The 25,250-nt window shown below is 36.8% G+C and overlaps 1 protein-coding gene across 1 annotated transcript in view; it reads left to right on the top strand.

The window, feature by feature from the left end:
- Positions 1 to 25,250, top strand: part of Dhc1 (Dynein heavy chain 1) — a 108,255-nt gene that overhangs the window by 31,120 nt on the left and 51,885 nt on the right. The window contains exons 11-20 of the mRNA XM_067777450.1: positions 865 to 998; positions 1,118 to 1,344; positions 1,420 to 1,713; positions 1,769 to 2,204; positions 4,932 to 5,131; positions 5,199 to 6,193; positions 6,260 to 7,139; positions 7,261 to 7,433; positions 18,484 to 18,639; positions 18,927 to 19,137. Coding sequence (XP_067633551.1) covers positions 865 to 998; positions 1,118 to 1,344; positions 1,420 to 1,713; positions 1,769 to 2,204; positions 4,932 to 5,131; positions 5,199 to 6,193; positions 6,260 to 7,139; positions 7,261 to 7,433; positions 18,484 to 18,639; positions 18,927 to 19,137 — 3,706 coding nt within the window. The remainder of the gene's footprint in view (positions 1 to 864; positions 999 to 1,117; positions 1,345 to 1,419; positions 1,714 to 1,768; positions 2,205 to 4,931; positions 5,132 to 5,198; positions 6,194 to 6,259; positions 7,140 to 7,260; positions 7,434 to 18,483; positions 18,640 to 18,926; positions 19,138 to 25,250) is intronic.

Here is a 25,250-nt window from a genome sequence, read left to right as displayed (position 1 = left end):
CATATACGGTGGATGTCGCAATCCGTTTGTGAGAAATAAAAGGGAGACATGCGTTGCATCTGATCAATTAAATGGGAAAGGAGTGGATTCAATGGCTGCGTAAAACTGAACCACTCCTGTACTCTTGGAGAACAGCGCGAATAGTCTTTATACCGAAAGCGGGAAGAACAAGTCATTTACACCCGAAAGACTATAGGCCTATCAGTTTGACTATTTCCCGCCCAAACCCTGTAGAGATTAATAGATATATATATTAAGTCAATAATAGATGAAACATTGTTCTCTTTAGCACAACATGCTTACATTAAAGGTAAGTCAGTAGATACTGCACTGGTTAAGATGGTCATGAATATGCCCCGGGGGTTTTCCTGGAAATTGTCGGGGCGTTGAACATCTCAAAACGAGCAATCATAGCTAATTCATAATGGAAAGTATACTCAACTACATTGAAGCACATCCGGCCTTCACAAATTGGATCGACTAAAAACGTGGCGTATGTCTTTAAAGACTGAAAAAATGACAAATAGGGCATCTGAGGTCACATGATTATAAATTAAGCCTCGACTGTAACAAAAATGTGGGAACCGCCGGCTGTAGGAAGAAAAGGTTGAGCTATATATGTGCTCATCTTCGTAAGATGAGCAAGCTTCGCCTAGTTGGTACGGCAGAGTTACCAGATATCAAAATAGAAATTAAGTTGGGTTCCATAAAATCTTTCTTATTTCCCATTTTATGTTCGATCGTCAAACAAATTCTGGTAATATTATGGACATACTCAGTCTCTTTGAGGTTCTTATTCATCGGCCAGTTCAACCTAACATAAAACAATACATTTTAATAATATTACTTTTATCACCCTTTTAGACATGCAGCTATTGAATTGAACCGCAAAAGTCAAATGATTTCGGAGGCCGTGGAAGAAGTACTGAATTTGGTTGATAAAGCGACAGAAACATTTAAGCAAATCGCTGGTGCTGATGTTGTCACCTTATTTGATGGTGAGTACCTTTTTGAGTTGAATAAATCTCGGTTTACATACGCACATACCTATGTTTATGGATATTATCGAGATTAATGGACAAACATATTAAATGTGTTTTATTTTTTATTGTGCTAGCAACATCACGAAATCAAACGCAACCATCATCGGTACGCAAGGAGAAAGAGGAGAATGGTGCCGCAGCCGGTGGAACTGCAGGTGCCAGTGGAAAAGGTGGAAGTGGGAGTGGCGGCAGTGGCGGTGGTGCTGCTAATCAGCAGCAAGACTGGAGCATTTTATGGTCCTGCTTTGAGAATCCATTAACACTCCTCTCCACCACGGAAAGTTTGCCCAAAGGCATGCAGGTAAGTGGCAACTTAATTACGTAATGAGAAAGTGCTTCACAACTTTTAGTGCGTTGCGTTGCGTGATTTTATTAGGATATGGTGTGTAATGCGGTTGTTGAAATGCGGCGCTATTATAGCCGAAAAGTAATTGATGTGCTGATTAAAGTCATACGCGGTACATTGGACACCATTAGACGTCGCTTTATTGCCGATGAGAATGAAAATATACCGAAGAAACCGATATTGGCTTTGCACGCACAGCTGCGTATTCCGCACGTGGTGATCAAACCGAATTTGGATGAATTACAGGAAATACTCATAACGGCTGGTAAAAATATCACTGGCATTGCAAAGGGCGTGGCGCAGTGGAATAGCGGTAAAGAGCCGGTAATATTATTAAGAAAGCTTATCTACTTTGATGATATTCAACATTTTTTCCCAGCAAGTATCCACAACACCACAACCTCGCGTTGGACGAAATCATAATTCTGGAAATCGCGCACGTCGCCGAAAACTCTATACTCTAGCATCCGAAGAGCGTCCCCAAATGCCGCATATGCTGAAGTCATTTTATGCCGCCATTATGGATAACAAAGAAGTGGCAAAGGCGTTGAATTTGTTATCGAATTGCACTAAGAATATAAAACCCGAAATACAAACGTACATCAGACGTTGGAAGCCGTATCATTTTCTCTGGAAGAATGATCGTACAACGCGTCAGCTAATGGAATTCGGCTTACAAGAGTTCGAGACCACCTTGCGCTGTTTGGCAGAATTGGATGCTAATCTTTTGGTGGAACCTGAAATGGAAGTCTTCGGCCAATGTATAGCCGTCTACAATGAACGGCTAAAATATGGCCTGGCTATCGAAATCAAATGTAAGAATATTTGTATATATGAGTGTGCGTATGTAAGTGGAATGAATGATAGGCGGCTATGCGTAATTGGTCAATTGGGAATAACTTTTTTTTTAATAAATAGTTTAGGAAGAAGAAGAAGCAATCAGGGATTGACATAAACGAACTGATTTGTGCAAATATAATTTGGCTATGAAATTTATTGATTTGCTTTTCGTTAAGTTCAAACAAATTACTACGCAACATTACGTATTATGGCTCACGCGCAATTAGAGTCCTTCTGAAGGACAATTTAGAGCTCATTTTATAATTATGAATATTTTATTGAAGTCGGACGGGGCTAGACAATTACTTAAATGATGAAGGGTATAAAAAAAATTATTTTGGTTTAGCTTAAATAAGTGTGTGTGTGTTTGAGTGTTAAGCACTGTGGAGACCTAAGTACATAGGTACTTAAGTTAAAGTCTTCGGATTTTCTATAGACAAACTCTTCACTAAAGCTTAGATAAAATAAAATAAATTATTCTCTGTAAAATTCGGATGGAAATCTGCGACTGAGGCAAAGATAGTATTCATATCAAACGAGGAAAGACCTCGCATGATAAAACCCCGAATAAATTCAGGCCGATCAATCTTTTTGTCGTTTCTCCTCAAAAGCTTAGAAAGCGAGATATATGATCAGCACTTGTACACTATCCAGCTCTCAGCATGCATACTCCAACGGTAAAAACCCTTGCAGCCGCTATCACCACAAAGGTAAAGAAGAGGGGTACGTTCTAGGGCTTCGCTCCGTGCGTGTTTCTTGACATGTAGGTAAGGAACGTTTAACAACGGCTATCATGCGCGAAAGATTTTACAATCAAGTTTGGAATACAGATATTAACAAAGTACGCGTCCAGAGGCAAAACTTAATTCGACGTTGACTGATAATCACGGAGCGCTATAAAAACCAGCTTTTATGCTGCCGCCCTTAAACGGACAGTAAACAGAAGCGGAACAAACATGCCGAGGACAGAACCAAGAGGGCTATAACTGCCCCTTACTATTCGAATGCAGTCCTGGATAAATTTTTTGGCCTTAAGAAACACGAAGTGATTGGCTGTGCACGGCGGACGTAATACCCATCTGCTGGCTCTTAAAGTTATATCTAACCTAACTCAAATAAACTTATGTGGTTAACTCAAAGCAAGTTGTAATGCGTTAGACTGAAGGGAGCTCTAATATGGTTAGATTAGGTTGAACTGGCTAGCCAATAAAGACCTCACATAGACTGAATGTGTTCATAGTCTTACCAGAATTCGTTTGACGAACAAACTGAAAAACTACATTTAGGTACCAGGACTTATCTCTTGCCAAATACTAGAAGTTTTCAGGGACCAATCTTAGTTGTTTCCTCGAGATCTAGCAAGTCTGTCGCTTTTAGTAGCTGGAGTCTTAACCTTGCGAGCGCGGCACACGAATACAGCCCAGCCATGAAGTGACATCAGTTTTGGCCATTACAGTATTTTAGGAAGAATTCACGATGGCTTACGGCAACGAGATTGTGCTACACTGACCCGCTCTTTAGACAACAAGCTCTTCATTAGCATCATTACCTCTGACCTTCAGTCGGCCGTTTAGCGAGGGTAGTAATATACTACAGACGGTCTCTAAACTAACTGGTCTGGTTTAATTTCACACATATTAAAAGTAAAAAGGATTACTGCTCTTTCAGTGGTCTCCTTACTGGGTGCAACTTTCAGTTTTCACCTGGAGATCCAAGTCAACTGAAAAAGGAATATTTTTCCCTTGTGGCAAAAGCTGACAGTCACGTAACGCAATAGTACCCCCTCATCATCCTCCAAGCAGCTCCGACAGGTAAGGGTTTCCAGAAAATCAAGAACTTTCTCATGGATAGTGAGCTATCAGTTATTTCGGCAGACTGCCTGCCATCCACTTAACGTTACCCTGCCCAGTTTTTGCTGAGCTATTTATACTGGAGAAGTCTACAAGTTCTCAAGGGAATAACGAATTCCCTATAGTCATATACATCTGGCTCAGGTGAACCCATCCGGGATAAGAGATCTGAGTTAGTCTCGATCACTCGCTGCCTATGTGACTAGATATTAAATTCTCTAACCATTCTACCCATAGAAGCACTGAATAGCATCCCATCCACTTTATCCATAATCGCGACAACTTTCGCTTGGAAACGCTACAGTAATCGAGTAGCTTTAAATTACGACTTGCAACGAGCATCTTACAGAAAACCCTCAACCAACCTTCCCCATCAACTTACGCCTGTCCGTGAACTAGTTGACTAACAGTGATAAAGATGAGGCTCTCTTCCAAGTGCTATTCTATTAGTACTTTGGCATAGTGCACTATATTTCCATTTCCACGTGTTTAAAGTTCTTTAAACTAAAATTAAGTAAAGCCTATGGAAAAAGCAACAACATCAATATCATATTTTAGTGCTGGTAGAATGCTTAGTGCGGCCCCCACTCCGTTGGAAGGACCAGGTGGAAAACGATTTAAACTCCCTTGGTGTGACCAATTGGCGCCGGTTGGCGGAGCGAAGGAGCGACTGGCGCGCCTTGTTGGACGGCCATAACCGTTTAGACGGTTAAGCGCCAATTAAGTAAGTAAGTAAGAATGCTTAGTGCATCAGAATTTTAGTACAGTATGCCTAACTATGTTAAAATATGTCTAAATTAAAATATTTTTTGAAGTTCTTCAAGCATTTATGTATGTATGTAACTCTTTCAGCTTGTAATCATAAAATTGGACAGGCCATGAAGAAGAAATATAAAAAAGAGATGGACTATGTCTATGCAGTAATTAACGAAATGGATCGTAAATTGGATCGACCAATACGTGATCTTGATGATGTGCGCATGGTTATGGAAACTTTAAGTAAAATCAGAGAACAAGAAGTCGACATGGAGTTGCGCATTGATCCAATTGAAGTAGGATAAGGCGTTATTTATTCTTGCTGGACTTCGCAGATTGTTTAAAATATTTCAAATTTTTCAGGAAGCCTTCAATGTGCTCACCCGGTACGAAGTTCAAGTGGAACGAGAGCTATTCGACTTGGTCGACAACTTGCGTAGCACATTCCAAAATCTCTTGGTCTGCGCGCTTCAAACTCAAGTCAAACTGCTCGATATGCAGCCATCCTTCCAGGAAGACCTTAAGAATAATTTGGATAAATTTAAACAAGATAAAATACAGTACGTAAATGAGTATCGAACAGCTGGACCGATGCAAGCTGGCTTAACACCGCGCGAAGCTTCGGATCGTTTGATATTATTTCAAAATCGTTTTGAAGGGCTGTGGCGTCGTTTGCAAACTTACCAGAGCGGTGAAGAGCTATTTGGTTTACCGCAAACTGATTATCCCGAGTTGGGCCAAATACGTAAGGAGCTAAATCTGCTGCAGAAACTCTATAAGCTTTACAATGATGTAATCGATCGTGTGAGCAGTTACTACGATATACCCTGGAATGAAGTAGATATCGAAGAGATAAATAACGAGCTAATGGAATTTCAAAATCGCTGTCGAAAGCTACCGAAAGGTTTGAAAGAATGGCCCGCTTTTCATGCACTTAAAAAGACCATCGATGATTTCAATGATATGTGCCCGCTTTTGGAGTTGATGGCAAACAAGGCAATGAAACCGCGTCACTGGCAGCGCATAATGGATGTTACGCAATATATTTTCGAGTTTGATTCGGAGGGCTTCTCTTTGAAAAATATCTTGGAAGCGCCTTTGCTGAAGCACAAAGAGGATATCGAAGATATTTGCATTAGCGCAATGAAAGAGAAAGATATTGAGGCTAAGTTAAAACAAGTCACGAATGAGTGGTCCGTACACGAATTGCAGTTCATGAGTTTCAATAATCGCGGTGAGCTGTTGCTGCGTGGCGATACAACGGCTGAAACAATCGGACAGCTGGAAGACAGTTTGATGGTGTTGGGTTCGCTACTGTCCAATCGTTACAACGCACCGTTTCGTAAACAAATTCAACAGTGAGATTCAATATGACTTTTATATCCATATTATAGTTTTAATAAATCTAACATCACTTACTCTAGATGGGTTTATGATCTCTCGAACTCGAATGAGATTTTGGAGCGTTGGTTGCTGGTGCAAAATATGTGGGTTTACTTGGAAGCGGTCTTTGTTGGTGGTGATATAGCGAAGCAGTTGCCAAAGGAAGCGAAGCGTTTTTCAAAAATCGATAAATCCTGGCAAAAGATAATGCAACGGGCACACGAAACACCAGGCGTAGTGGCCTGTTGTGTTGGTGATGATCTCTTGAAGCAACTTTTACCGCATTTGCAGGAACAGCTGGAGATTTGTCAAAAGTCATTAAGTGGTTATTTGGAGCGCAAACGTATGATGTTTCCGCGTTTCTTCTTTGTCTCCGATCCGGCGCTCTTGGAGATACTTGGACAAGCTTCCGATTCGCATACAATACAAAATCATTTACTTTCTATTTTCGATAATACGCGTAAAGTAAAATTTCACGATATTGAATATAATAAAATGATAGCAATAATATCGAGTGAGGGCGAAATGATACAGTTGGATCGTGCCATACGTGCCGAGGGTTCTGTGGAGACATGGCTAACTCAGTTGCTGGTCACAGCACAGCAGTCATTGCATTCGATTATCCGCACCGCTTACGCAACTATAAATGATCCAAATTTCACTTTGTTGGGATTTTTAGAAAAGGTCCCAGCGCAAATTGGCCTTTTGGGTATACAAATGATTTGGACACGCGACGCGGAAATGGCGCTGATGCAGGCCAGGCATGAGAGGAAAGTCATGTCAGAGACGAATAATAAATTTCTTGAAATTCTAAATACATTGATTGATCAAACAACGAGAAATTTAACGAAAATGGAACGTACCAACTTTGAAACTTTAATCACCATTCATGTACATCAGCGCGACATATTCGATATATTGGTGAGGCTACAAAGAATTGCACAGGAATTTTTGTTTTCATGAACATTTTTAATGTAGTTGCAAATAAAATTTTATTTATGTTTATTTATATTTACATATGTATGTATGTATGCTTTTTCAGTGTCGCATGAATATTAAGTCCGCGAATGATTTTGAGTGGCTAAAGCAGTGCCGTTTCTATTTTAAAGAGGATTTGGATAAGACCTGGATTTCGGTAACAGATGTCACATTTACATATCAAAATGAGTATTTGGGTTGTACGGATCGTTTGGTGATTACGCCGTTAACAGATCGGTAAGCTTAAAGAGAGGAATGTATTTAATGCACTTTGGCACCTTCGCCTCATGTACCTATGCATGTATGTATATATACAAATATGTATAAAAACGTACTATTTGAAATGTGGAGGACTTTGCAAAAATGAAACATTTCTTTCATGAAGGATATATTGGATATATTTTTTTCAGTTAATTACAAAATCAATCTCTTAAGGATTTCGAAAACGAGTTCGAAGTGGTTACCAAATTGTCCCAAAGGTTTCCTTAAACAATTCGGGAATAATCATCAAGTTATCTTGAAATGACAACCTTGAGTTAGTCCTGTAATTATCCCAAACACAATCCCTAGTTAGATCCGAAGTTATTCCAAAACGATCACCAAGTATTTTCAAGTGATCCCGAAAACAATCCCGAAATCATCCCAAAAGTGTTCGCACATATTTCTGAAATGATGCCGAAAACATTTACGAAAGTCCCGATACTAGCTCGAAACTTTCCGAAAGCTATATTGTACACATTCCAAAACACTCCCGAAATAACAAGGAAATAGAATCCAAATTAAACCTAAAGCAAAATGGCCACGGAATAGTCCAAACGATAAAAAAAAAAAGATTCGGACATGATCTAGAAATCCAACCGAAATCATCTCCATCGCCCCAAAGTAGTCACCAATTTAATCCGAAGATAGATTACATTTTCTCTAATTTACTTTAAGATTCATAAAAGATCTTGAAATTTTCATTTCCATTTAATTATGTAGGTTAGGTTGGGTTGAACTGGCCGGTCCATGAGGACCTCACATAGACTGAATAAGTCCGTAGTGTTACCAGAAGTTTGTTTTAACGACCAAACTGAAAAACCTATCAAAAAACAGGATCTGTGTTATAAAATAACTCCGTCCTCTTGGCAAATACTGATTTAATTATGTAATAATTTTAAAAATAATTTTGTATTCCTGTTAAAAAATTTTTTATTTTTCATCATGATGAAAATGAAAATGCACGGTTTTCTTGTTCGTACATTGTGGCAGGCAAACCTTAATATACCTCACCTCATTTAGCTTACAATGTTGGGGAATTCCAGAAAAAGTATACCCTAAAGTAAGGGCAAGGGTTTGATATTTCTGAAGGTCTTTAGTTTGCTACGTGTGACAGGACGCCACATCCAATGATATGCCAATGGTAAAACGATACCCTGCTATAACGGGTATGAGAGTTCTCATTCCTTATCGCAGACCTGCAAAACTAAAGGGATATTAAAACAAACTCTGCCGTCAACTTCAGAGGTATAACCATTGAAAAATAATTCTTAATAAAAGTTTTAATATTTTGAAAAGAATCTTTTTATGCCTAAAATATTGTGGCGAATATTAGCATTTACGTTCATCACTATACTGCTACTAAATAACTGCACAAAAACCATACTTATGTACATGAAAACAGCGATGCTAACAGCAAAGATATTATTTCACATACATACATGTAGGCAGCAGCTAAAAGCAGAATTTATTACTCACACATACACACGCATATAACTAGAAGCCAAGCGTGAATATTATATACATACAGGATAAATTAATAAACAGCTGTTCGCGAAAAGTAGACCTTAGGAGAAATATGAGAACGAGGCAACAGAGGGTATAAAAGTAGCACAAGATGAGGAATAATGAATCTGTTTGATTTAAATACGCTATTAGTGAAGTACGCGATAATTGTAACTGTGAAGCACTACCGTCACCGTAAAGTTGTAAATAAAAACCATTTTGCCATACTGAATATTGGAGTTATTTATTCGACAGTTCAGCGATTCGAACGTTGACAGAAAGTGCATAATAATACGGAATTTCCCAAAATTCACTACAATATAAATTCTGTTTTTAATTCGTTTTTCTGGAAATAACATTAAAAAGGGAGTTCATTAGCCCAATAACTAAAGACTTTTTCGGTATCCCGCGTTATATCTCGCACTCCTCAGATCTATTGAGCTGTTTATTCGTAATGCTATATTACCCTTGTCTGCATTTAAAGAAAAAATAGCTCATCAACTTCTTTTTGGAACTGTTAATAAAAATAAGTGCAAAAATGTTTAGACAGCAAAATAGTGCCAATTATTTCCTTTGTTTAGCTATTATTACTCCTTTCCTTATTTTCACGCCACCCAGATGATTGTTGCTGTCAAGCAGCTCGCTAGCTTCATAAGAAAAGGTGCTAAGTCAACTTTTTATAAAAATTTAGCTTTTAATGCAGTACGATAAATAAATTTTAATTATATAGATTGCAAAATGAAAAAATGGAAACAATTGTTTTTTCCTCTCTTCTGGCAATGATGTGCAAAAGTCCTAAGTCATCTGTTGTCAAAAAAAAAAGCGCGCAAAAGTGCTAAGTGCTTCCATGGAAAACGGAAGGAAGATGGGTGTGGAATTACAAAAAGTACAAAGAATGCAAATCATTAAAGGCAAGGTGTAAATGCAAACAAAGAAGTGGAAAAGCTGCAATGAAATACGCAAGCGTTACTGATGCTCAAAGGCAGGAGATATTCAAAGATTTCTGTGACATGGACTGGAAGCAAAAAAATATATGTGAGTATGTTGGTTCATTCTGTAAAACCTTCCCAACCACGCAATCGTACCGATCCTGATGTATCCAGAAGAGTTCGCAGCTTGAAATACCATTTCAAAGTCAATAATGAAAATGTGCGCGTGTGCAGAAGATTTTTTTTTGAACACTTTGAATATTGGTCGACGGGTTGTTCTTAATTGGGTCAAGAAGTCTTTGAGCGGCCCCAGCAATGTGCCAAAAAAAACAACTACAAAACAAATCCGAAGAAAAAAAGCCTTGAAATTATTTTTGACAACCTTCTCTCAATGGAATCTCATTACTGCCGTTCGGGAACGCGAAAAAAATAGCTCTTGCCAAAATGGAACTCAAAAAAACATATTTATGATTTGTGTTCAAAGGATTGGTGTAAAGCTCACAACATCCGGCCACTTTCGCTTACACAATTTCATTCTGAATTTGAAAGCAGAAATCTCAGTTTGTTTACACCAAAGAAGGATCAAAGCGAAATATGTGCCCGTTACTCCGTCGGAAGTATTCCACACGCAGGTTACACTATTCACCTAGAAAAGAAAGAAGAGGCAAGAATAGAAAAACAAAATAATAAAGCTTCAGAACAAAATGTTTTCACAGTGGATCTTCAAGCAGTGCTGATGTCACCAAAATCTAACGTTAGTAGCTTATATTATAAAACTAAACTGCAGATACACAATCTGGTATTTTATAATATTATTAACAAAAAAGGATATTGTTTCTTATGGAATGAATCTCAAGGAGGAGTTAACGCCGAAGAGTTCGCATTTGAGTTTGGTTTATTGAAAACAATAATAATAATGAAAAGCCTATTAAAATCATTTTTTATAGCGATGGGTGTGGTTATCAAAACCGCAATTCTTTACTCAGTAATGCGCTCATTAATACAGCCATAAAAAACAATATTGTTATCGAAAAAAAACTATTGGAAACTGGACATTCGCAAATGGAGGCCGACAGCGTTCATTCTACTATAAAGCGTATGATCAAAAAAAGAAATATTCATGTTCGTGCTAAATACATAGAAATATGCAAGGCAGCTCGCAAAAAGCCATTTCCATACGAAGTGAATTACTAAATTTACGATTTTTCCAAATTTCAATAAAATCGAATTTTATAAAAGCATTCATCCTGGACGTGGCAAAGGTTATGCAAAAGTAACAGACATATGCTCACTCCAATATAATGCAAATGGTAATATTTCTTTTAAGTTAAGGTTCAATGATTCGAGGAAAACTGCCACAACGAATTGATAAAAATGTAACTGCAACGAAATGGTGCGATTTGGAGCAACTTTACCAAAATAGAAGTCCAATCACGCATAAAAAATACAATGACTTGTAATGCTTGAAACTAACATTGCCAAAAGATCATCATAAATATTATGATGACTTACCGTATCAATGAATTTTTATTTTATTATTTTATTTTTTTTTATAACTGATAAGAGGCAATGAATAAGACTGCAAAATTATAATTTGTGATTTAATTATCTAATCCTTTACTTAATTTAATTTAATAATTTTTAAGAATTCATGAGCTTAACACCGGCTTATAATAATTGATTTTCAATTATTATGTTTTCTAAGAGAAACTGAAAAGAAAGAAACATTTACTGGCATATTGCGATGGACCCATTTCGAAAACCGCCAACGTAATCATCATCAGGCAGTTTTGTAATGTTATCAATGGTTTCACCGGGATTCGAACCGTGAATCACATGGTGAAACTGCCTTTAACCACTAGGCCATCCTGCTGGTATTTGTTTTCATGCTTAATTCAGTTTTTCTCATTTCTACACTAACAACACAATTGAGACATTTTGTCTCTATATTGATTTGTGTGCCATGTAGATTTGTTTTTGTAAAGTTCTTCTTCGTTGCGAATGAGAAGCTTTGTAAACTCGGGCTCAGTTGTACATATTTATGTATATTTGTTTAATGGTGTGTTCAGTTTATACTTATATTTAAGAATTCATGAGCTTAACACCGGCTTATAATAATTGAATTTCAATTATTATGTTTTCTAAGAGAAACTGAAAAGAAAGAAACATTTACTGGCATATTGCGATGGCCCCATTTCGAAAACCGCCAACGTAAATGTCATAATTGTGTTGTTAGTGTAGAAATGAGAAAAACTGAATTAAGCATGAAGACAAATACCAGCAGGATGGCCTAGTGGTTAAAGGCTACTGCAGTTTCACCATGTGATTCACGGTTCGAATCCCAGTGAAACCTTTGATAACATTACAAAATTGCCTGATGATGATTACGTTGGCGGTTTTCGAAATGGGTCCATCGCAATATGTCAGTAAATGTTTCTTTCTTTCCAGTTTCTCTTAGAAAACATAATCATTGAAATTCAATTATTATAAGCCGGTGTTAAGCTCATGAATTCTAAAATATAAGTATAAACTGAACACACCATTAAACAAACATACATTAATAATTTTTAGTTTTACAGCAACAAAAAGGACTGTGTATATCTAAACTTAAATTGTTTAACAATAAGGAAGTTCCTATTTATGTTTAAAACGTAAATTATTCTTTTTATTTCTAGTGCTAAGTAGAATTTTTTGTCTTTTTGTTGTAGTAGAAAAAGTGCTAAGTCAACTAATAGCTAAATGGAAGCCATTATACGTTCTTTTATTATTTTTTCTAATAAACATCATTTCACTGCCACCTAGCTCAAAAATGTCCATTTAATTTCTAGAAGAAAATTTTTCTTTCAAAAGTTATTGAGTTTTATTTGTCTCCTGTAAAATTTCAATTAAGTGACTTAGCACCTTTTCTTATGAAGCTAGCGAGCTACTTTGTAACATAAACAGACATGGAAGAGAGATGGAAATAGAAAAATACACCTACGTTGGTGGGCGGCGTGAAATTCGAATCACAAAATGAAGTCAAAAGCCAAACACAAATTGATACAAAAGAAGCAATAAAAGATGTCCTCTTAACTAAAAATTCCGTTAATATAACTAATTGATAAATCAAAAACAACAAATCTGATTTTTTGATTTTCTAGCTTCATATCTTTCGGTGTACGGACTTTGTAGAGCATTCCATTTTAAGGGCATACCAGTACAGATAAATATTAAGGCCATGCATTTTCGGGACATATCGTTTAGGTATTTTCCCAAAAAATTTTTCAGGAGGGGTTAAAAGCGCAAAAAACGAAAAAGCACCGTAGGGATACATATGTATGTACATACGTACATAATTATGTACAATACCGTGAAAAAAACTGTGAAAACTGATTTGTAGGCAGTTCACTAAATGTCAGGATATATTTTTAAATGCGCTCTTATGTCATTACAAAAAATTTACATACAGATACACATTTACAAACATATGCATTTACCAACAGCACCTGGGGAGAAAGCGAGGTAATGTCAAAATTTAGACAGTTTGCTACAATTTGCGTTGTGTTTTTTGCAATTTTACGCTCTGCTGATGGTAAAACATTCAATGTTGCTGGGAATAAGGGGTTCAACCATAAGTTCGCTAAGAGTTTTGACAAATAAGACGACCAAAATCGGACATTTAATAACCACTACAAAAGAAATCCGGACCCATAATCGCAAAGATAGAAGTTGCCAGAAACATGAAAGTGTGATTGGTTCATTTTTGAGTTAATGGTCTCATAGAGTTAACCATGGAGAGTTCTATATCTTTATATAAATAGGCAAGCTGAAATTTTCGCGCTCCTTTTATGGCCAAACTCTAAATCTTAGAATTCTTAGGTATAAACAAGTATATTGTGACGAATATTAGCATCACTAAGCTGATACTAAATAAATAATCACGCAACAATAAAAAAACATGAAGCAGCCACTCGTATATACATGAACACATCAATCATCATTTACACACATATATAAAAGGCAACGAAGAGATAACTCACACACAGATGGTGTCATTAGCCGAAGTTGTTACTCACACATGCCCACGCATATATGTAGCTCAATTACCAAGCAGGAGATACAGCAGTTCTAGAAGGCGAAACGTCTAGACTTTAGTAGAAATATGCGAATGAAGCAACGGAGAGTATAAAAGCAGCGCAAGCTGAGTAATCAATAATCAGTTTGATTTAAGCACGCTATTGGTTGTGAAGTATAAGTGTTATTGTGAAGTACTCTCAAAGTAGTTTAATAAAGGCCATTTTGCATTATTGAATACTGGAGTTATTTATTCAACAGTTTTCCGATTCGAACGTTAGTAGCAGGTTCCAAATAAGCGGAATTTCCCTAAATTCGTTACAATATGTACATATATGTATCGTTAGGTGTTCTCAAGGAGCAGTGCAAGCCATTAAAAAATACACCGCAAAAATATTAATATAAAAACAAGTAAGGAAGGTTAAGTTCGGGTGTAACCGAACATTACAAACTCAGTTGAGAGCTATGGAGACAAAATAAGGGAAAATAACCATGTAGGAAAATGAACCGAGGGAAACCGTGGAATGTGTTTGTATGATATGTGTATCAAATGAAAGACATTAAAGAGTATTTTATGAGGGAGTGGGCCATAGTTCTATAGGTGGACGCCATTTAGGGATATCGCCATAAAGGTGGATCAGGGTTGACTCTAGAATTTGTTTGTACAATATGGGTATCAAACGAATGGTGTTAATGAGTATTTTAAAAGGGAGTGGGCCTTAGTTCTATAGGTGGACGCCGTTTCGAGATACCGCCATAAAGGTGGACCAGGGGTGACTTTAGAATTCGTTTGTGCAATATGGGTATCAAACGAAAGGTGTTAATGAGTATTTTAAAAGTGAGGGGGCCTTAGTTCTATAGGTGTTCGCCTTTTTGAGATATCGCCATAAAGGTGGACCAGGGGTGACTCTAGACTTTGTTTGTACGATATGGGTATCAAATGAAAGGTGTTAATGAGTATTTTTAAAAGGGAGTGGGCCTTTGTTCTATAGGTGTTCGCCTTTTCGAGATATCGCCATAAAGGTGGACCAGGGGTGACTCTAGACTTTGTTTGTACGATATGGGTATCAAATGAAAGGTGTTAATGAGTATTTTTAAAAGGAAGTGGGCCTTCGTTCTAGAGGTGTTCGCCTTTTCGAGATATCGCCATAAAGGTGGACCAGGGGTGACTCTAGAATGTGTTTGTACGATATGGGTATCAAATTAAAGGTATTAATGAGAGTTTTAAAAGGGAGTGGTGGTAGTTGTATATGTGAAGGCGTTTTCCAGATATCGACCAAAATGTGGACCAGGGTGATCCAGAATATCATCTGTTGGATACCGCTAATTTATTTATATATGTAATACCTGCCACGATTTTAAGGGTTTTTTATTTCGCCCTGCAGAACTTTTTCATTTTCTTCTACTTAATATGGTCGGCGTCACAACCATTTTATAAAGTTTCTTCTAAAGTTATATTTCGCGTCAATAAACCAATCCAATTACCTCACCATGTTTCATCCCTTTTTTCGTATTTGGTATAGACTTATGGCATTTTTTTAATTTTTCGTAATTTTCGATATCGAAAAAGTGGGCGTGGTCATTGTCGGATTTCGTTCATTTTTCATACCAAGATAAAGTGAGTTCAAGTAAGTACGTAAACCAAGTTCATTAAAGATATGTTGATTTTTGCTCAAGTTATCGTGTTAACGGCCATGCGGAAGGACAGACGAACGACTGTGTATAAAAACTGGACGTGGCATCAACCGATTTCGCCCGTTTTCACAGAAAACAGTTAACATCATAAAATCTATGCCCCTACCAAATTTCAAAAGGATTGGTTAATTTTTGTTCGACTTATGGCGTTAAAAGTATCCTAGACAAATTAAATGAAAAAGGGCGGAGCCACGCCCATTTTGAAATTTTCTTTTTGTTTTGTATTTTGTTACACCATATCATTACTGGAGTTGATTGTTGACATAATTTACTTATATACTGTGAAGATATTAAATTTTTTGTTAAAATTTTACTTTAAAAATTTTTTTTTTTAAAGTGGGCGTGGTCCTTCTCCGATTTTGCTAATTTTTATTAGGCGTACATATAGTAATAGTAGTAACGTCCCTGCCAAATTTCATCATGATATCTTCAACGACTGACAAATTACAGCTTGCAAAACTTATAAATTACCTTCTTTTAAAAGTGGGCGGTGCCACGCCCATTGTCCAAAATTTTACTAGTTTTCTATTCTGCGTCATAAATTCAACTCATCTACCAAGTTTCGTCGCTTTATCTGTCTTTGGCAATGAATTATCGCTCTTTTTCGGTTTTTCGAAATATCCGATATCGAAAAAGTGGGCGTGGTTATAGTCCGATATCGTTCATTTTAAATAGCGATCTGAGATGAGTGCTCAGGAACCTACATACCAAATTTTATCAAGATACCTCAAAATTTACTCAAGTTATCGTGTTAACGGACGGACGGACGGACATGGCTCAATCAAATTTTTTTTCGATCCTGATTATTTTGATATATGGAAGTCTATATCTATCTCGATTCCTTTATATATGTACAACCAACCGTTATCCAATCAAACTTAATATACTCTGTGAGCTCTGCTCAACTGAGTATAATGACACTACCACAAATGCCAAATACATATGTAAACTAAGAGAATGGACGCTACGTGTGTTTGATACTGTTGTGTTTAGAAAAACAGTAGGCACCATGCAAATGAACTCAGGTTTGACTTGATTTAGGAGGCAAAACTTGAAACAATGGCTTCATAAGCAATAAACATAATTTTTCCATGAACAGCAAATAAACACCAGAGCGGAAGAATGACACCTGAGTCCGCGGAAAATTTCTTCAACACGTTCAATTCCATACCGCAAATGAGAATATGAAAAGCCAAATCAAAGCCCATGACCACAGTTCCTTATTGATTTTTCCAATGAGCATGAAATGCTATGCCATTAAATAGACCATTTCCAATAAGAAGGGAAGGATAAAAGTTTGAGCAACAAAAAACTACAAAATTCTGTAAATATTAGAACATGTAAATTTAAAGAAAAAGTATGAAATTTCACAAACCTCTTCTGTGCAGAGGTATTGGGAATCGACAAAGTAATTTTTTCAGTAAAATTTTTAAAAGTGTTACTTTTCGATATCACATCGAGTCTAGCATTATGAGCTTATTACTAGTCAAGATGAAGCTCAGTAAATATAAATTTTTCTGTTGGCTAATATACGAAGAATACCATATCCTCTGCTGAGTGAAGTATATCAGCAAATTTGCCCTATTTCAATAAAAATATGAAAAACGCTCTGTATACATTTGTTTAAAGAATGTTCCGCTTCAGCATTTTTACAAGAATTCGTTTCAGCATTAATTCAATACATTTTCTGATTATAGGGTATTCATGAAATACAATTGACAAAGACTGTTTCTGATACTTATTCTGAAATAAAGCATTTTTGAAATGGCAGCCGAGATTTTGTGACATTCCATTTATTCGTCGCTCTCCACCAACTCGTACATCATAGCTGTTTCGAAAATTAAAAGAAATTCGAGAAGAAAGGTGTATAACAGCAACGCGGAGATAGATTTTGTAGGTAATACGGAACCTGTTTGTATTAAAAAACAAGATTTTGAAGACTATTTGGAGAATTCGGTATAAGTGTAGGCTTAATATTTACATTAAAATTGATGGCGATTATATAGAAGAGATAAAAAAGATGGAAAGGTTTTCCTTTCTGCTTAATTTATTTTATTATTACTAATATTAGGAAAAATAGCTAAACTACATAGACCGAGGTTATTGGACATGTTCTGAATTACCAATTCTAAGCTTTTCGGCAACTGGGATGCGAGCCTGAGTACCTGTAGGCGTGTTGATGCAGAAGCCAGGCGTTCTATCCACTTAGCCTCAGTCCACGGTATGTCAGTATTCTTCAACTTTGCCCTTGTTGATTGTTTCTTTTAAACAGAGCTTTGGTGCATTTATTTTGTATGCAACAACCCATTAAGTAGGGAAGACTTTCTGGCGCGGACAACGGAATATCGGTTGTATAGTCTAACGACAGTTTTTGTCGATTTTATTTGGAGCAAGCAATCATTGCCGTGTGTAGTTTTATATTTTTTTTTTCTAAAATGAATAAAATTATTATTATTATGATTTATTAGCATTATTAAATAAATTACTTAGTTAATTTCATTAGTGAGCACTAGCTTTCAGGGATGTCGGCTGATAAACTCAATAATTATATACTAAAAAGTGAACTTTTCTTGGTCGCCCCGTATTCTGCCATTCTTCATACAAACATATGTACATATAAATCATTATCTTTTTTGTTGCAGTCGTTTGCATGTACGTGGCTATCAAAATATGTATTTCCAACTCGTATATAAATTTATTGCTTTTTTCTTTTTTTTCCTTTTAATTTTCTCCATTTCCACTCAAGTCGTAACATTGCTCCATTTACAAAATGTTGGGGATTTCCCATGCGTTACTCTTACTTCTACTATCTATCTATCTATCTATGTATGTATATATGTTTGTAGTTGCTACATCACGCTTGCCCAGGCATTGACATTGAGTATGGGTGGTGCGCCATGTGGTCCAGCGGGCACTGGGAAAACGGAAACGGTTAAAGATATGGGCAAGACGTTGGCTAAATACGTGGTCGTATTTAATTGCTCGGACCAAATGGATTACAGGTATTAAAATTGTATTTATTATTTGTAGCATAGATAATAAATCTTTTGAAGGCGCAAACATAAATATAAATTTTGCCTTGTTAAAAATATATTACTCTTTACACTCATCTATTTTTACAGTAATAAGGCATACAACTTTGCTTAAACAATAAATTGTATAAGTAGTTAGCTCTAATTAAGTGTAAAACGATAATGTACACTTTTTGTATGTATTTTTACTGTAAATCACCAAATTATCTTTCCTTGTATTTAGATTTACTTAATTTATTGTTTTTGTCTTGTTTTAGAGGCTTAGGCCGCATCTATAAAGGTTTAGCTCAATCTGGCTCTTGGGGTTGCTTCGATGAGTTCAATCGTATTGAGCTTCCGGTATTGTCAGTGGCTGCTCAACAAGTTGCAGTGGTTTTGACAGCCAAAAAAGAGAAAAAGAAAACATTTCTATTCACCGATGGTGACACGATCGGGATGAATCCTGAATTTGGAATATTTATAACAATGGTAAGTGACGAACACAATATGAGTGCAGTGGCTAGATCCACCATTTCTCATTTTATTTCGCCATGCAAATTTTTGGAGTGTTTTGTGGCTAACTATGGAGTATTGACATTCAGTTTCCAAATCGAATGTTGAATAGATTACCAGTCTATCTCGGCTGACGTAGCAAAAGTGCTCTATTCGAGCATAAATTCAATACATTTTGACGTAATGTAGGGCGTGTATGAAAAAAAATTCTAAAATAGAGAGTTTTCCCTCAGTTTTATGAGACATGGCGTTTTTAAAACTTACCTAATTGGCGCTCAACCGTTTAAACGGCTATGACCGTCCAATAAATCGTGCCAGTCTCGGCAGGTATGCTTGTCGTAAGAGGCCACTGCAATACCCAAATGATTCAAGGGGTTGTGCAGAGCAAACCTTTCAGGAGAATACCAGCGCAATTTATAGCTTCTCCAACCCAATTGTCAACCTCACATACCCGTGGGGAATCCCGTTTGTTAAGAGTTCTTTATGGAGCTAGGAGATGGGGGCGTGATGGCCTAGAAGGTTCAATGTGGTCATAATAAATTGTTCCCGAGATGGTCGGGCTTGTACCTTAATGATGCATGTTACCCCCCAAAACAGTGCTTTTATCGCTACAACAAACACAGTGTGGTCCTTATAAATAAATGTTGCTATAATTTCCAGTTTGACTCTCACCTGAGGTCAAACATATATCATATACATGCTTGTCCCAGTTGGAGAATTGCTGTCTCAAAAAATTAAAACAAAATATGCTGCAAAATTGCAACAATGTGCACTTACTGTCTTTTAGGAGTTTAAAGGACGAAAAAGTTTCTGTGATTGCAATTTACTCATTTTAAATTTGATGTTTACTTAAAAAATCTTAAATTACCCAAATAAAATCTCAATATTTTCCGATTTCACTTTGCTACGGTTTTGCTATGGACAGCAGTATAGTAGGCGATATCATATGCAAATATTGATCCTGACAGAAACCGGTTAAGGGGTGTCGCACAATGGTCAGAGTTCATATTTAAACATATTGAGCCTTCATAGCCTGTTTCTGTTTAAAACGGAACCAAATTTTATATGTGTTATCGCCAAATATAATAAGTATTATTTATTTTTGGTATGAGAAAACAGAATATCAAATTTTAGTTCTTTGGGTCGCCGTTACCGTCTTCAATCGGGACCAAAAGTTGTAGGTGATATTTTTGGCTTTGGTATTTATGTTTGAAGGGGTGATACTGGAACAAATCGTATATTCGACTAACAAGGATCACCCCAATGTATACATATACGTATCTTCCAGAAGCAAAGCTAAAATTTTTAGCAATTTTGAGTGTTTTATGACTTTTGTCCACAGCGTCAAGCTTGTGAACTCATAACTAGTATTTAAATTGCTTCGGCGCAGTACAAAAGTCGCGAGAAACAAAAAAATTTAAATAAAAGCTTTAAATACAGCCTGACTTTGTAAGCGCGCCGATAACTCCCAATATGGCTACAGTTGATGATTTAAATTCCAGTCAATTGCATCTCATTAAAAGTGAGACACGCGACATAATTGACACGTCGCATTAAACAGAATTCCTCATTCACGCTCAATAAAAAAGATGTACAAAAGCTTTTTGGCGCGTTTCTTGTTATTCTTTTTAATTGGGACTGGTACCGAACAATTGACAAGTCTTATCGAGAAATGTTAGAATTCCTTCGGGCGGAAAATTGAATTCCGTTTGACCTTATTTGTATACTTTATTAATTATACTACTAGTTTTTTAAATTAAATTTTGAAGGGAATTTTTTTTTATTTGATGAGCAAAGTCCCATGAAATTGTTTAATTTGATTCACTTGCCTTAAATATCTAAAAAAATATTACATTCCTTAGGTTAGGTTAGGTAGGTTAGAGTAGTCACCTGTGCGAGTACCAGTGCACTTAGGCTCATAAATGTCCCGCTGTGATACCACGTGGATCTGTCCCCTATTCAAACCAACAGGTCGATTTAGCAAACGTCAGGAATTTCTTAGGTTCCAAGTTAACCAGATCACAAAGAGCGTCAAGGAAAGGAGATCCCAGATATTTCTTCCTCTTGTGCCAAAGCGCTGGACAATCGCACAGAAAATGCTTGACTGTTTCTCTTCGTCTTTGCAGCTTCTGCAGTAATCATTATAGGAAGCACCCAGCCGTTGTGCATGCCTCCCGATTGCTATGTGACCGGTTATAAGTCCAACCACCAGACATATGTCCCCCTTCCAAGAAGAAGGAGACGTCTCGTGCGTATCGCATCCCATGCAGACCACACGAGCTTAGTGTGGTAGCAGGATTCAAGATTGCTCCATCTCACACCCGCTTCTCTAAGGGAAATCCCTTTCAAAGTGAGGTTACAGGTAGCGAGCGGCATGCTCAATCTCTTCCAAGACGACGAAAGCGGAACGGATATGCACCCTCTTTCAAGTTCGTCAGCCATCTCATTGTCCGGTACATCCGAGTGTCCAGGCACCCATACCAGACTAAGGGAAGTTTGCTCAACGCTCTCGTTGAGAGATTTGCGGCACATCTCTACTGTCCTGAACTTACATGAGACCGATCCAAGCGCTTTTAGTGCAGCCTGGCTGTCAAAGTAAATACAAATTTGGTTATAGCAAATTTGGTTATGCTCGACGGCCTCGTTAATAGCAGCCACCTCCGCCTGAAAGACGCTGCAATGATCGGGTAGGCTAAGGGATAGATTCCACCCAAGTTGAGGTGCAAAGACACCGCTACCCACCTTATTATCCAGTTTAGAGCCGTAAGTATATATCTTCAACCTATCGCTCAGGTCCAGCTCTCCCTCAACCAATAATCCCTGTCCGGGATAACAACCTCGTACTTCATATCGAAAAAGACAGTCGGAGCGCAATAGTCCGACGAAGGCGAATCCAGATTCTTAAGCATAGCTGCATGGCCATCCACATTGTCTCTCCAGCTGGATAACTCTCGCAGCCGCAGAGCAGAAAAGACCGCACATTGCTTGGCCATCAAATCATTTCATTTCATTTTTCATTTCATTTCATTTTTTATTCATTTTCTTTCAAAACAGCATATATGTTACAATAGCGACTTAAATTAAATTAACCATAATTACAGAAAGAAAAGTAAGGTATTCTGTAAAAATATATGTATTTTAGTATCGAATGCCATCTCCGAATAAAATTGAATTCAAAAACATGTAAAATAGTGCGTGGGGTGAAGTTTGATTAAAAATAATGAGTAATAAAATATATTAATACAATATGTACATATATTTTTTTAAGTGCTATGGTTCAGCAAAATTTTGATGTCTTCGTGTGATTTCTCTAGTAGAAAAGATTTAACCTTTCCCAAAAACTCATTCAGATTTCTAGTGACACGTATACATGCAGGCAACGCATTAAAAGCTTTACAAGAAACGATAGTAAAGAAGTTGTTGAAGTTGGTTGTTCGAGAGGTCGGGACATACACAAGTCCATATGAGTTTTGCCTCAAGTTATAACTATCCGATACCAGGCTATGTAAATACCCACAGCGAATGAAAAATATCTTTAACGTTTTATAGTAGTACATATGCTTAACAGGAAGAACTTTCAGATCCCTAAACAACTCCATAGAGTGGTGAAAACGATCAACATTACATATTTTTCTTATGCCCCATTTTTGAATAGTTAGAAGCTGCTGGATTTTATTACTTTCAGCGCCACCCCAACAGGTTATACCATATTGGAGCTTGGAATGGACTAAAGCGTAGTAAATAGTTTTAAGTGTTTCGTTTGAACAAACTTTTCTTAAATTGTAAAAATAACGAACGGAAGATCGCAAGTAGGACTTCAAACGAGAAATATGCGTAGACCAACTCAAGTTTTGGTCAACAATAACACCAAGATATTGGAAGTCGCTTACTTTTTCAATAGTGAAGCACTTATCGGAACAATTTACTTCAGCTTTAAACGATGCACAGAACAGAAAATTATTTAGTACAAAACGTTTGCAGTCAGTAGCATGGAATACAATGGCTATGTCAGGTGAGGATTTTGGATGCAAATTGAAATACATCAACTTCGTTTTCTTGCTGACACAGAGCTTATGTGCTGCAAACCACACTCTTAGCAAAAGCACATCGTTATTGATTCCTGCTACTAAATCCAGATAGGTCGATGAGCCATAGGCGATAGCAAGGTCGTCAGCGAAGGCTGTTACTTTTCCATACAATGGCAGCGAGAATATTGAATTAAGGTAAATCAAAAATAGAATAGGACCTAAGACAGATCCTTGAGGTACACCTAAGCTAATTGTAACTGGGTTACTTATACTACTTCCAACTTTTACTTTTTGAATTCTTCCTGACAAACAAGATTTAAACCAATTATATATAAACCCACGGAAGCCCGCAAAATACAATTTGTCTAATAAAATTTGATGATCAACCATGTCAAATGCTTTAGTGATATCAACGAACAGTCCAGCACAATTCTTTTTATTGTCTAGTTCCCTATATATGTGAGAACAAAAGTCCAGCAGGGCATCTTCTGTTGACCGCCCATATCTGAACCCGAATTGCATTGAGCTGAAATAGTTATTATTGTCAAGAAATGATAGGATTCGACCTTTAACCAGTTTCTCAAAAATTTTTGAAATTGAAGACAGTAATGAAATAGGCCTGTAGTTATTTATATCCGTTTTGTCACCCTTTTTAAATAAAGGAATGGCAATAGCGCATTTTAAGTCTAAAGGAAATGATCCACCTAAAATACTCATATTAAACAAATGCGTTAGGATATCAACTAAATTTAGTGCCACATATTTAAGAGTCTGATTCGAAATTCCATCACAACCACATGATCTAGAGTTATTCAGAGAATTAATTGTTTTTAGAACTTCAATGCCAGTAAATGGCTCGAAAAAAAAACTATTTCCCGAATTCGAGAACTCAGGTATCAGAGCGGAGGATTCGAAAACAGGTGATTGCCCTATTGATAGAAAGTGATCATTGAAAAGGTTTGCCACTATTGGAGGATCAGAAAAGCTCACGCTACCATCACATAAAACAATTGATGTATTATTAGCTTTACAACTGCGATTCAGAAGACCGTTAATAATATTCCATTCCTTCTTTGGATTGCCATAGGAAGACCTAAACTTATTTCGATAGAAATTATCACGCTCCACGTGTACTTCTTTTTTCAGTTCTCTACATAATTTCATATACCTGCTGCGAAGATTTGCGTTTGATGGGTGGTTTTTACACTTTTTTCCAAGCTTGTTTTTTAGATGCATTTTTTTGAGCAACTTTTTGCTAATCCATGGTTTTAACTTATAATCAGATCTGCGAGGGATAAAAGAAAAGCTAGCAGACTTAATGTGTCTGTTAAAAATGTTCAGAAAAATATTAAATGCCTTGGATACGTCTTTTTCAGAGTAACATTCATCCCATGACTCAAATCGCAATAGTTCGTTTAGAGCGTCAAAATTTATTTGCGTTAAACAAGAACTAACCTTTTTATTATTGTTTTTTGCACAGGCCTTGCTTAGTAGTACACCAGTCATAGTGTGATCTGTTATTCCGACATCAAGATTTAGGCTACGCAAACTACTGAGAAAATGATTACTAACACGACAGAAAACGTGATCCAAGCAGCTTCCAGACATACTACGAGTTGGTTCATTTAAATACGATGTTAGACCATGACCAGCCATTAGATTTAGGAAACTATCTATGGTAGGATTAGCGTTAAGAATATCTAAATTAAAGTCACCTAAGATGACAATATTGGCTGAATTTTCACTACGGAGAAGATTTGAGAACTCTTCCACAAATATCTGAACAGGTATCGTATGTAGCCTGTAAACACATATAAAAGTAAAGACTGCACCGGAAATACTTATTGAAACCTTTAGGATGTCAGCACTTGTGAGATTGCATTCAAAATAATCACACTCATACATATCCCGAACAAAAACTCCAACACCACCTGCAGAATAACTGTCATTAGTGTTCGCGAAAAAATTATAACCAGGTATAGTGAAATCATGAATTTCGTGGGAGTATATCCAGATTTCAGACAAAAGTATTACGTCGGGATAGTTTTTAAACATCTCTAG

This window comes from Eurosta solidaginis, chromosome 1 (genome assembly GCF_040869045.1).
Source record: "Eurosta solidaginis isolate ZX-2024a chromosome 1, ASM4086904v1, whole genome shotgun sequence".
Lineage (NCBI taxonomy): Eukaryota > Metazoa > Arthropoda > Insecta > Diptera > Tephritidae > Eurosta > Eurosta solidaginis.
Note: the sequence above shows the minus strand (reverse complement) of the source record. Positions and strands in the feature narration are given on the sequence as shown.